The following is a 13155-nucleotide window of genomic DNA, read 5'->3' as shown; positions in this document are numbered from 1 at the left end:
AGCAAGTAAGAATATCGCCAAAGGGGAATCAATAACATGGGCATGGATAGAACAGATAGGAGAGGGAGAAGCTCAGGGCTAGTCATAACCACAGCTGGACCAGATCACAACAATATTTCACTACATGGAGCAACGTGCCCTACACTTTTTGTGGTGTGTTAAATTAGCCTGCCTTCATCCCTCCCCAGCCAGCTCACAGTCCAGCAGTTAGTTGCAGCACTGTGTGCAAATACCACAAGTGAGAGCAGTCCACAGCTCCCCATCCCTCGTAAGGGACTAGCGTAATTCATCAGTGGCTTGGAAAAGTGTGAGCCACACAATCCACATGAGAACAAAGACAGGTGGAAGCTCTCGCCAGCCACACAGCATTGCTTGGTGCCCTGCATATGCAGCAGTCCCAGACAAGGCTACTGAAGTTGTGTTTCTGGCTACGCTGACCCCACCCAGTGGAGAGCCACACGGTAGGGAACCACAGCACTCCTCAGGCTGACCTGGACTCAGCCAGCATGTTGAAAACAAACAGGGAGACAATGGAAGTGCTGTAAGGGCTTGGACGCTCCACAGAGAATTAATATGGCCTGTAGTTCGAGTAACTGGAGAAAACAGAAATCTGGAAAGCAAGAAGAAAAGCAGATAAGTTCCTGTATCCCTTGGGCCGTAGGAGAAAGAGCATATAAAGCATGCATGAAGATTGAGCTTTAGAGCATTACACACTCCTGCACTGCACTGCAGAAGGGCAGATTTGCTGCTGTTGTGACTGAAGAGGCTTGGAGCGCAAGGTTACTTGCTTAAAGTGGCAGCCAGGTCAGCTGCAGAGCTGGAACTGAACGTTGGTCTACTGGAATCTAGTTTGTTGGAGGTCTATGTGCCTCCTCTACAGAACCCTGGAATCTTCTCACATGCAGCTCATGACTGAGAACACAGAAGTGTCTACCTGCTCCTCTCCATCTAGTCACTAGTTCAGCAGATGCATCTGCCACACTCCTACACTGATCCCAGACGGCTGTCTGCCAGGCAGTGCCAGACAGCTTCCTGGCTCCAGAGCACTGACTCATCTCTTGTTTTCAGTTTACATGTAAATTGTACAGAATAACATCACATTTTTAGGAGATCTGAGGTCCTCTCAAAATGCAGAGTTAAAAACAAAGCCCCTTCTCTACGGCCATTACCTTGTCCTTCAGTTGCTGGCAAAGCTGCAGTGAAACTGTAAAGAAGACAAGGGCATCGTTTAACCACGGGACAACACATTCCACCTTATGGACATGGCTGACTTCATACCGCTGGCTGCCAAACTCACTGGAGTGGGGGAAAAAAAAGGAGCAGAGCTTCACACACAAAGGCACAGAACACAAAACTCACCTGTCCTCCATTCTCCCAGAAGAGATCATTATGATTTCTATTACATTTAAAACAGCACCTGGCAAAGTTATAGAATGCAAACTCTACCTCTGACCAGACTCCCAGTTAAGCTAAACCTAACAGGGTTAAGGTAGAAACTTTACCACCTTCCAGAGAGGCACAAAGGCAGGAAACGCAGATGGCAATGCCAATAGCCTCATGTTCATTTTGGTTGACAATTCTGATCTCTAAACAAACTCACGGCACTGCGTGGGTGGGCTGTATCCTGACAAGCCACATCTTTGGGCCTTTATGAGCAAGTCATTAAAGAAACACTATTATGGGCACCTGTGTATTCACAGGCACAGCCACAGCAAGTGGCTTGGTCCAGCTTCTCCACTTGACAGCTGCTATAACCAGAACTGCATCCAGCCCCTGGGCTCTCATCCTCAGCATCCTCCCATACCTGTTTCACAGCCCTTGGAGTGACTGTACTTACAACATGGCTCCAGGGTAGTGTAAAATGGACCCTCCAGCAGGCTTGAAGTTCTAGAGAAGGAGGAAAAGGTCATTAGGATTTTGATGCAGTAAACAAACTGCTTAGAAGGAGGACATATAAGGTTTGCACTTTCAGTAGCCTGACATCAGGAAATGCCTGTACTGTATCTGCCTGAATACTCCATTCATATGGAATCCATGTCATCTGAACCCCTCCTGCTCCTTCCTGAAAAAAATTCTGAGCGGCTGAGTCCAACTTAGCTACAAATTTTAGCACCACAAAAATAAGATGAGAAGATCCAGAAGAAAAACAAAAGGGAGATTTTAGGAAAAAATATCCTCTTGGAAGGACTGCATTTCATAAAGCTTAAGAGTTTAATTCTGTTTTTACAGGACATCAGGCTGACTCAAATGCTCCAGGTGAAGCAGGAAAGTATCCATCACAACTCCATTCAGAAAACCCAAGATGCTACTTTGACATAAACTGGATTAATACAATTATGCCCTTCCAAAATTAGGCAAAATTCTCAAACTATATTGTAAGTAAAAGCATTACTTGGCAAAAAATAGTTACTGGTTTTCTCCAGAGCACTGGTATTTTCTTCTGGGCTAAGTGGCCATGCCCCAAACTAGATTTAGAGACAGTGCTCTGTCTGCAGCATATCTAAACACAGACACTTAACACCCACATTTCTGCCTTATCTTATGCACATAACATTGCACCATGTACCAGCGTGATCTCCTCACAGTGGGGCGTAGGGAGAGGTAAACAGACAAGGCTGAAGAGACAGTACGTGTCACCTTGGTTGTGCTGGGCTGCAGCACATGGAGTTGGTAGACAGTCAGGCACAGTTTATTCAGGCTAATATAGAAATTCACCAGGATGTCTGGAGGCAGAGCAGGGGTGAACATTTTCTGGTGAGAAAATAAGCAGTTTCTTTGTCAGTAAAAGGACCATTATTTCTAGTGCTGGGAAATCACTACCTTTTTCTAAGCCATACTACAGTTACCCCATAATGAGAGGGACATAAGGAAAGAGGCAATGAGCAGCTTTCAGGCAACGGTTGTTCCTCTTGCTGCACTTGATCAAATGGTGTGTGCATGACGGTGACAAAAGAGGATGGAGCAGTGTTCACAGGGGCAAATCATCCCTGGACAAGCTCCCCGGGCAGAGAACAGAACTTACTCTCTGAGAAGCAGAGTTCTCATGCCCAAGTCATCTGCTTTCCCAGAGGAAGATGGTCAGGGTTTACACCTACTTTAGCTCCCTCTGCCTCAGGAGACACTTCAGAAATCCACTTCCACCAGGATGCAGCACAATATCCTAACTGTTGCATGCTGACAGACTGTAGGAAGATCTAGACCACCCCATACTTACTGTGAGACCACTGGAGGCAATCTCTGGTAGAGTCAGAGTGGCAGGAGTGGTAAGCCGATTTCGGGCTCTTGAGAGCTGTAACATCACAGCATCCATAAGCTACAAGATAACGTACAGTACACTGCTGAGTGGTGATCCCTGGACAGCGTGCTGCAGAATCCTACAGCCTTTCGCGAGTATTACAACAACAATCACCACCACCAACACCACCCCTCCACCCTTCCAGGAATTCAGGGACTTCTTGGGAAGGAGTGGCTTCCACAGAAAAGCAGTTTAACTGTTAACACCATGATAGACACTCGTGAGACAGGCCAGGAGTGTTTAATACCAGGGACTGGAGACCAGCTATTCATCAGAAGAATAAAAAGAGAACATGAGATCAATTACTGATGCCAAAGAAGCATTGACAGACTCATCATCAGCTCTTCTGAAGAGCAGGCATTAAGGAAAAACAACAAGCTGTGTTCTAGTTCTCCCCATTGAGAGCTGTCATGGGTACAACTGCTGAATGCCTCCCCCCCCTCCCCATTCATGACCATCTAAGAGCTAAGGCACTAGTGAAAAGAACCAGCTCATTGTGAGTCCAATCCTGCCAGAAACCACAGTTCAAAGGCTCTATTCAGGCAGACTTCCTTTTCCAGAAAAAAAAGTGGGAAGCAACCTATGTCTGTTACAGAGCTCATGAGTGCTAAGATGAAGGCATTTTATATGACGACTAATTTCTCCCCCCTACTTCCACCTGAAAGCAAAAAGGATATAGTTTTAGTACCTAGCTTCTTCCTTTTAGCAGCCTTGCCCACGTGGAGACTAAAAAGGTTTAGCCTTCTCACGTTTGATACTGTGATCGATTTTAATGAGTAAGTCAAAAGTCTGGTAGTGTCAGAGAGCATTTCCAAGCAGAGGGCTGGGCTTCATTGCCATGCAGCAGCTGGTCTGTATCAGACTGTATCACCTACTACTTGCAAGTGAGAAGTCACTTTCAAATCGTGAGTACTAACTGTAATCTTTTGTTTGCTGATGACTGCCTCATTTCTTCTCTCCCCAAAAGCACTGACTGACAGGGAAGAACACGAGCTGTGGAACCACATCATCCAAAAAAAAATCAAGGGAAATGCTCCCAGAATATCACTGCTGTGCAACAAGGCCCCAACTGCTCAGATCACCATTCACCGTGATGTACAACCCTGCTACTGATGCTAAACTGGTGTAGATTGCTATCAAATACAAGGTCACATGGATAGTCCCTGGTGCAGGTACATACGGGTACAACTGCGGAATTAATCTCCAGTCAGAGACTCAAGACACGAACTGTGCATGAACTGTGTTTAAAACAACAAATGGAGGGAAAAAACTGCACGTTCCTACCCAAGTAGAGAGGGCTTTCTCCTCACCTTGAGAACCTCCAAGCCTGTTTTGAACTGGTAGTTGACATCTCTGTTCATAAGCAGGTAAACAGCTTGGTTAACATGGTTTCTAGCATCCTGGATCTGCAAAGGTACAAATGCAGCACTATTAAACACTGTAATACACACTAGGAAGCAGAGATTACCCCGATTGTCTTGTTGGCCCTAATAAACTGGTGACTTCTCAAATGTTAAGGCCATTTGTCTCTGAGTACCAGACACTCGCTAACACAAATCTACCACTGCTGCCCAGATGCATTATTGGGTTCTTCACTCAAGGGCTCGAGATGCCAACCAGCCTGACCCACAAACTGTATAAAAAAATAAAAGTCAATAAAAATATTGCTGCTGCCCTGAAGGAACAGTGACATCAGGCACTCTCATCCTGGGAGGACTCTGATCATGACTGTTCAGGCAGGAATTCTCACTGCTGATGGTACATGGTAGCATGTATAATGATTTCTTCCTTAGGAACTATCAGAGCTAAAACTAATGCTGTAAATCACATCAATAGCAGAAATGAGTAGCATGTATAATGATTTCTTCCTTAGGAACTATCAGAGCTAAAACTAATGCTGTAAATCACATCAATAGCAGCAATGAGTAGCAAACATTGATTTCTAATATAGCATCTCTGGCAGTATTCCAGAGTCCTTCAAAACTATAATTGTTGGGGTTGAGCATTATCTCCAGCATCAAGAAGCTGCCATCGTGCCACTTGTGTGGAACTGGACCAGACTCAGGACACAGCTAGCTCAAGTCGCTCTCAAGCAAGATCGCTGGCAGCCGGGAGACAAGTACCAATGTAACGTTGAGAGGTGTGTCCCAGTGCTTTGATGGGAACAAGGACAAACCAGAGGAAGAAGAAAATGGCCCTGTGAGAAAGTGTCTGGTGTTCAGTTCCAGGCAGCAGCAGGAAAATTGAAAAAAAGCAAAGGGGTAAATCAGAGGGTGCAATAAATGGAAAAGGTAAGCAGAGAAGCTTGGATGAGAGGTGGCTGCTGAGAGATGGATAAAAGCTTGGGATAACTGTACTTTGATACATCTACACTGCTCCCCAGCAACTCCAGATCCCAGCTCAGCCTTATAGAGGCCTCCCTGGCATAGATCTGGGCACTAGTTCCTTCTCATATAGAGCTCAGGGATCACAGGACAGCCCTGCTTTTAGAAAGCACAAGGCACCAGGGGCTACAGAGAGGAGAGAGAGATGACGAAGTCCACTGTCAGGCTGCAGAGAGACTCTGCAGGTACCAGGGCTATGGCATCTCCAAACATCACCACCTCCATCCACTATATCTCCCAGATGCTTTTGAGCCAGCTAACTGGTTCCTGGCAGTGTTACCCAACCCAGCAATGCCAATCCTTGCTGTTATAAGGACTTGCTTCATTCCTATTCCCCCTTGATTTTTCTCTGTTTTCTAATCAAGTTCCTCAAAACTTGTGCACCTGCACTTGTGTTCCTCAAAAATGTGCCTAAACTACAATTTCTTACCAATGACTTTATCTTTGCCCAGGGAAACAAAACTCCAACTGGCACCATTCACTAAGGGAAAAAACTCACAATACTTTGGGATGCTCCTTTTTAATTCAGCCAGGACAAAGATCTCCACATAATCACTGTAAATGCTTCTGCACAGAGTCCTTTAGGCACTCACATTCCATATCTGAACATTAAAATACAAAACTCTTCCAAATAAATAAGGGAAGGTGCTTTCCATAAAAGCTGGTAGAATCCTGTCAACCAGGCAGTACTAAATACCCGCTGCTGAGTGTTATCACAAAAACTTCCTTGCCTTGTTGTGAGGCATAAATAAACCCAGTTGTTTGGCATTAACATCTCAAGCACACAATTTTCTAGATTTCTACAAAGTTACAAGGCAGAGCTTCCACTCCACTGCCAAAGCAGTCGTTGGAAACTGCACTCAAGACCAAATGGACTGATCACCTAAAGAAACCTGAGCCCTGGCGTAGTGAAGCACACGGAATACATCTTTCTCCCGGCAAAATGGTGGGAAAGAGATTCAATGTTCTTGACAGCCGCATGCCTTTAGCTCCTTCACTGAAGGAACTCACCTGTGCTACAGGAGCACAATGCAGTGAGATCTGTTCTCAGCATAAATGCTTCTGTGTAAGTGAACGAGAGCAAGCTACTCAAAGCCTCTGAAGTCACTCTTTGCACTGCTAGCCTGCACAAGCAGACACAAGGCTAGTACCCCAGGCACAGCTTGTACAGGACAACGACTGCTATGCAGACAGCCTTCAGCTCACTGGTGTTTCAGGAACAAGCAGAACCCACGCTGCTCTCCTAGCACCAGAACTGAATTTAATTGCTTCTCTTTACTCACTTAGCTTTTAGCACTGGAGCTAATGTGGGATGGACATAACCTCTCTCGGAAAGCAAGGGGCTACAACTACTGCTTGGAGGGTGCAGACACTGCAGAGAGGTAGGTTTCCAAAGTTAACAGTACCTGCTGCAATTTCCACTGCTTGTCTTCCCGAAATGCAAAGTGCAGGAGCTGATTATTTCTAGGCATTTTCAGATTAACATCCTTAAAGAAAGAAACAAACATGTGAGAACAAGCAATCCCCAAGTGCAGACCATGGAGACTGCCAGTCCCACTCCATTCTGTGTCCCAGACCATTGTGGCAAGCTGCTTTCAGCAGTCCCAGCACGGACAGAGCCTCAGTCCTCCTACAGAAAGATGTTAATACAAAGGATCATTTGAAAGGCATTTAGTGAATCGGGATCCAGACAGGACATACGACCTCATCTCAGAAGGTCCCCAAGGAAATCTGATATTCCACAACAAAGGCAGTAAAGGCAAGGAATCCCCAGGAAAGTCAACTCCACAGAGTGTGTGGGTGTGGGGGTTAAATGCTGGATCTTGACAAATTTCAACAGTTGCTGGAACATTAAGGATTTAAGGCCTATTAGGGAAGACTGACAAAGAATACTTATTGATTGCCGGTAAAGCATAATAGGGATGACCTCTCCCTTGAGCTCATCAAACTGTAATAAGGATGGCTCCCCCTCACCCCTTGATGGTAGTACAAAGCAAGAAGCACAGCAAGTACTCACAGCTTGACACAGAGCATCTCCCTGCAGCGTCAACACACCTTTCACCTGGTCTGTGCTGGAATGAGAAGAAAGATCTGGGCAACACAAGCCACAGGAGGCAAGAGACACCTACCAAAACTCTCCACTGGATGCTGCCCCGCCCTGCCTCATGGCCAAGTTCCCCTCCTTCCAGGGCTCAGCTTGGGGATGCAGATGAGCTCCACACCCACTCTCAAGTCCCCAGCTCTTGGCCTGCCGTCAGCTGCTGTCATATTCTTTATGAGCCCCCTCACCCTGACTGCCCTGCCTCAAGCATGACGTTCATTTCTGATCCCACGCATATTTCATGTACTACCCATCAACAATTTGGCTGCAGTTACCAACAGCTCCAGCAGGTACAAAACAAGATATTCCAGGAATTACTGACATCAGAGTGCTACATGGTTCACATGGGAGCTGAAAGCTACAAATCCCAACCTCCAACAAAAAAACCCCACCCTAAATAAACAAAAAAACACACCCCAAACCCTCTAAAAAGTCCTGCAAGATGGTTCACATCTACAGTGAACAGCAGGGGAAGACTGAAGCACCTGGGCCTTCAAGAACTCAGGTTAGCCATACCTTACGTTTTCATACACTAGACAGAGACTCTTTACATCAACACTTATTAAGATCCACCTTGCAACAACAACGAATGAAAAACAGAATCAACTTTAATACTTTAAGATCTGAAGAATGCAACCTTCAAACCCAATAAAGAATCACTGCACCATTCTATAAAACACTCACCACGCTGCTCCTAAGGACTGAGGTCTCCTACTTTGCAACAAGCTTGCGACCGCTGCCAGAGCGCAGCTATTCAGACCAAGCCTATGCTGGAGACCAAAAAATGGACAGCTATTTCAGAGAGCGGCACTCCTACAGCACCTGCTCACAGGTCTCACTTTGCTCAGTGCACAGTAGATTTATTATTGTTATTTTAGGGAGATTAGGAACCAAGATTTGTCTACAGTCAGAGTCAGAAACTGAGCTAAGAGCAGAATTCAGATCTTGTAACTGTGACTCCCTGCACGCAGAATCAGAAAAATGCCCCTTGGCAAAACTGCTGACAGCAGCAGGCTCACGCAACACACCAGCGCGTGGTTGGGAATCAACGGCTATGCTACAGGTGTCTGTAGGAACTGGCACGAGTCTGGGTAAGGCAGCCCCTGGAACACGGCTCCAGACTGACACATTAACTGCCGTGAGAGCTTGTTCGTTTGTTTTCCTTAAGGCGAAATCTCCCATTAAAGAAAACCCCTTTACTCTGGGGGGCTGAAGAGACCTTTGCTGTAGGCACTGAAGGAACAGTGCTCTCTGCTACTGAGGGGAGCCCCTGGCACAAACACAGCCATCACCAGGAGCGGGCACAGCAGCCCCCGCCGGAGCAGCCCGGCACAGCGGCAGCGACCCACTGAGCGCCACGACCACTTACCCCAACATGCTCAGCACAAAGTTCTCCTGCTTGCCAGCTCCTCCCGCGCCACCGGCGGGCAGGGCGAACCAGTGAGAGGCCTCCTGCCCAAGAGAGGACACAGTGAGAGCTGGATCATCCACCTGGGCCCAAAGTACCACAAGCCAGGAACAAGGACAAGGCAAGAGCAGAAATGCAGACACTGGCAAGTGGCTGAACGCGGAGTGGTCACCCTTGCCAGCCTCCCTCAACACACCAAGCAGAGCACACCAGTTTTCCCTCATCCTCCTGCGGGACAGGCGCAGCCCAGGGGAAGGCTCAGTGCAAGGACAGGCTGAGAGAGTTGGGGGTGTGCAGCCTGGAGAAGAGAAGACTCCAGGGAGACCTTCCAGTGCTGAAAGGGGGCTACAGGAGAGATGGGGGGGCTCCGGATCAGGGGGTGCAGGGACAGGACAAGGAGAATGGTTATAAGCTGAAAGAGGGGAGATTGAGATGAGATGTGAGGAAGAAATGTTTTCCTGTGCAGGGGGTGAGGCAGTGGCCCAGGTTGCCCAGAGAAGCTGTGGATGCCCCATCCCTGGAGGGGTTCAAGGCCAGGCTGGATGAGGCTTTGAGCAACCTGGGCTGGTGGGAGGTGTCCCTGCCCATGGCAGTGGGTGGCACTGGATCACCTCTAAGGTCCCTTCCAACCCAAACCATTCTGGGATTCTATGTGCAGCTCATGGCGAAAGGTATCGGAAATCCCACGCTCCAGCTCTGTGCCCCGGAGCCTGGCGAGGCAGCCAGTGCCGAGGGGTTGCCAAGCTGTCTGCAGCAGGAGCAGCACTTGGCACAGCCCGGCCCTGCACACCCTCGGGTGCCGTGGCACTGCCCCTTTCTCAGTACGCTCGCTGCCCAGGCTGCACAGCACAAGCACTGCCATTCCCTTACCCACCTGGGAAGTCTGGAGCGGAAACCAGCCCTCCTGACTGGTTATACTGGCTGGTGACTGTCCTTTAATCACCCTTCACCCCTAAACCCATAACAATTTCTTCAAAACAGACACTGTATACACAGCTACTGCAGGTTATTGTCACCTGATACAGAGTCACAGTCTGGGTCAGTGCTACAGCCCCCCCCACTCCTCTGGCACCCACCTCTCACCTTGACATTTTTGCTCTTGCATCACCCAGTAATCCCCACCAAAACCTCAGAGTGTTAAGGGTCTGGGTCTGTTGAAAAGGAACCTAGCAGGAGAGCAGTGAACTCCTGTGCACACAATCCCCTTCGGCCAGTTCACCGCCTGGCTGCCGGCAAAGAGCCAAACCCAGCAGCCCACACTCAGCCGGGTGAAGGTGCTGCAGACCTGGGTCAGCTGAATGCTTCACACCTCTGAAAAGGGCAGGTACCAGCAGAGGAGTGGGCACATCAAGGGAAAGATGGTTCTGAACGAGGAGAGTGCATGCTACTAATCACTACACCAGTAGTAAATTGTCAGCCAAAGGCTATCGTGCTCATTTGCACCATCACACAACAGAGTTTCAGGCAGATCCAGATTCTCTGTTCCAGACAATATTCACATCTCAGGCAAATGCCTGGCAGACAGGTCTGGCCGCCTCCACGTGCCTCTTCAAAGCAGCTCTCTCTCAGGAAAGAGGGTCAAGAACAGAGCAATCTGGGGGAAACCAGCTTTACTGAGAGTCCTCCAGATTAAAGGGCAAGCAAACACTTGGGACAGCACTGGACACACATGACGGAGCCTTCTGCACACTATCTACCATGAATTTTATCCTCCAGGGCAAATTTACCACCATTCCTCACATGAGAGAGCAAATGCACAACATAAAAAACAGGTGAAACAAATTAACCTTACCTTCAAAATATCCTGCAGCTGTTTTAAAACACCATGGACCTCTTCTTGTAAAAGCCATTTAAATTCTTCTTCCTGCATTGTGGAAAGATAGCAGTGGAATTATTAGAAGTCAAACACTGGAAATACATCTCTCAGACACATATGAAAATGATTTAAGTTCTGAGTATACTCATATATATATGTATGTATGTCCATGCTGTTTAAATATCACACTAGCAGGAGAAGAAAAATATTTCTCCCTGATTTGTTGAAAGGCCTTAGTCTCCACTTCTCAGTCCCAACCAAATGAACTGTCCTCATTCTTGTTTTGACTTTGTTTAACAGCATTCATGCAAACCACAGTACGAATAACCACAGAATGAGGAAGGCAGGCAGCATGGGATGTGAATTTCAGATCAAAGTACAGATCCTGGTGCTTCAAAATCTGGGGCATCTTGTGAAGCTGCTGGGGTGGGCTGACCTTGGCTGGCCAACTGCCAGCCTCTCCCACCCTCCCTCCTCAGCAAGGAAATAAGACCAAAAGCTCATGGGTCAAGATAAAGACAGGGAGAGGCTTTACCATTACCCTCACGGGCCAAACAGACTCAACTTGTACACAAATTTGTTGCCAGTTAGGTGGTGAGAAGCAAAGACAAAACCTAAAATCCTTCTCCTCCTCCCTAGTGGCATTTCACCACGCAACAGTAGCCTAAAAATAAAGCAAGGTGAATTGAAAAGGGGGTGGGGGCGGAAAAAGGCTGAGGGCTCCCAACCCCCAATTTGGGCAAATTCAGTACCAAACAAGTTCCGATCTGATGACACAACACCTCGAGCCTCAATCAGTGGTCTGCTACAGAGAAGCCTGTATAAAGCAGATTCTCAAACCACAGCTAAGCATTCCTGTTAAACCACAAAACCCCACACAGAAAATCATCAGGGAAGTGGGGACAGAAGCAAGCAAGGGACAAAGAAGAGACTGACACTTCCTACTTTGTAAGACAGGAGGAATTGTTCAGGTGGAAAGTACTGGAAGGGAATGAACTGAGCAGGTTGCCTGTAGAAAAAATGGAAAAGTGAGGTCAACTCAGAAATTTAAGCCTGTGGTTTTTCCACTCAACAGTTCCTGTCATTTTGTGTTTCTCATGGTGAACAACTCACTGGTGTGTCGTCACCTTGTGCAAGGGTTATCTGAACAAAGAGCTGGACAAGGACGGTTTTGTTTCAGCAATGCTCACGCAAAGCAGGTACACATACCAACGGAGGCAGGATCCTCTGCTACCCTTCAAACCAGTGCAGGTGCAGATCACTGACCTTCACCATTTAATCCTGGTTTGGGTTTATGGGAATCATACTGACATAGTGGAGTCCTTGTTCTTCTGTTCTCTATAACACTCGCTCTCCTCCAGGTTCCCAACGGAACAGAAATCACACAGGTAAAGCACACGCCTTCAGTGCCTCCACCAACCCGCTGTCGCCACACAGATGTTTCTACTTCAAATCATCATTGCTGTCTTTCATCCCCGGAGTGACAGCAAAAGATCACAGAATCATAGGCTGGCCTGGGTTGAACAGGACCTTACAGATCATCTAGTTTCAACCCCCCTGCTGTGGGCAGGGTTGCCAACCACTCGAGCAGGCTGCCCAGGGCCCCATCCAGCCTGGCCTTGAACCCCTCCAGGGATGGGGCATCCACAGCTTCTCTGGGCAACCTGGGCCACTGCCTCACCACGCTCTGCATGAAAAATTTTCCTCCTAATAGCCAACCTAAATCTCCCCTGTCTTAGTTTAAAACCATTCCCCCTCGTCCTGTCACTATCCACCCTCGTAAACAGGCGTTCCCCCTCCTGTTTATAGGCTCCCTTCAAGCACTGGAAGGCCGCAATGAGGTCTCCCTGGAGCCTCCTCTTCTCCAAATAGATCCTCCCAGGATTAATTTCAGACTAAGTCAGGTTTGTGCACCATGTCTGTGCACCACACATCTGCGTTTCTGAGGAATGATCATTCCAAACCACACCAAGTTTAGAAAAACCTGGTTCTAACATGCGGCTTGCTGCTTAGGCCTGATGCATCTCCAAAATCCCCTCCGGGACAGGAAGCTTTCGCTGCTTCCTGCAGCTGGTGTCTCCACAGATTTCTGCAATGTCACCTGGTCTGTGTCTCACCTACCTTTGCCCAGCCCAGCAAACCAGGCTGTTG

The 13155-nt window shown here is 47.7% G+C and overlaps 1 protein-coding gene across 1 annotated transcript; it reads right to left on the bottom strand.

Moving 5' to 3' along the window:
- Positions 1 to 310: 310 nt before the first annotated feature.
- On the bottom strand, positions 311 to 11058 carry ROGDI (rogdi homolog (Drosophila)). Its single transcript, XM_010086368.1, has 10 exons — positions 10981 to 11058; positions 9150 to 9232; positions 7697 to 7751; positions 7086 to 7166; positions 4606 to 4701; positions 3215 to 3313; positions 2638 to 2751; positions 1838 to 1887; positions 1170 to 1296; positions 311 to 610 (listed from the first exon to the last, which is right to left on the bottom strand). The coding sequence occupies exons 1-10, from the start codon at positions 11056 to 11058 to the stop codon at positions 569 to 571; spliced, it is 825 nt and encodes a 274-aa protein (XP_010084670.1). The 3' UTR covers positions 311 to 568.
- Between the last annotated feature and the right edge of the window lie 2097 nt (positions 11059 to 13155).

Source organism: Pterocles gutturalis, unplaced genomic scaffold (assembly GCF_000699245.1).
Source record: "Pterocles gutturalis isolate BGI_N339 unplaced genomic scaffold, ASM69924v1 scaffold1496, whole genome shotgun sequence".
NCBI lineage: Eukaryota > Metazoa > Chordata > Aves > Pterocliformes > Pteroclidae > Pterocles > Pterocles gutturalis.
Note: the sequence above shows the minus strand (reverse complement) of the source record. Positions and strands in the feature narration are given on the sequence as shown.

Bases quoted from the DNA above. Each gene is read 5' to 3' on its own strand.
- ROGDI (XM_010086368.1), bottom strand. From the start codon at position 11,058: ATGCAGGAAGAAGAATTTAAATGGCTTTTACAAGAAGAGGTCCATGGT. The intron at 3,314-4,605 runs GTGAGGAGAAAG...GTTATCTTGTAG, and splicing joins CAGGCTTGGAGGTTCTCAAG to CTTATGGATGCTGTGATGTT. The intron at 611-1,169 runs GTAATGGCCGTA...CTTGCTTTCCAG, and splicing joins GCCAGCAACTGAAGGACAAG to ATTTCTGTTTTCTCCAGTTA.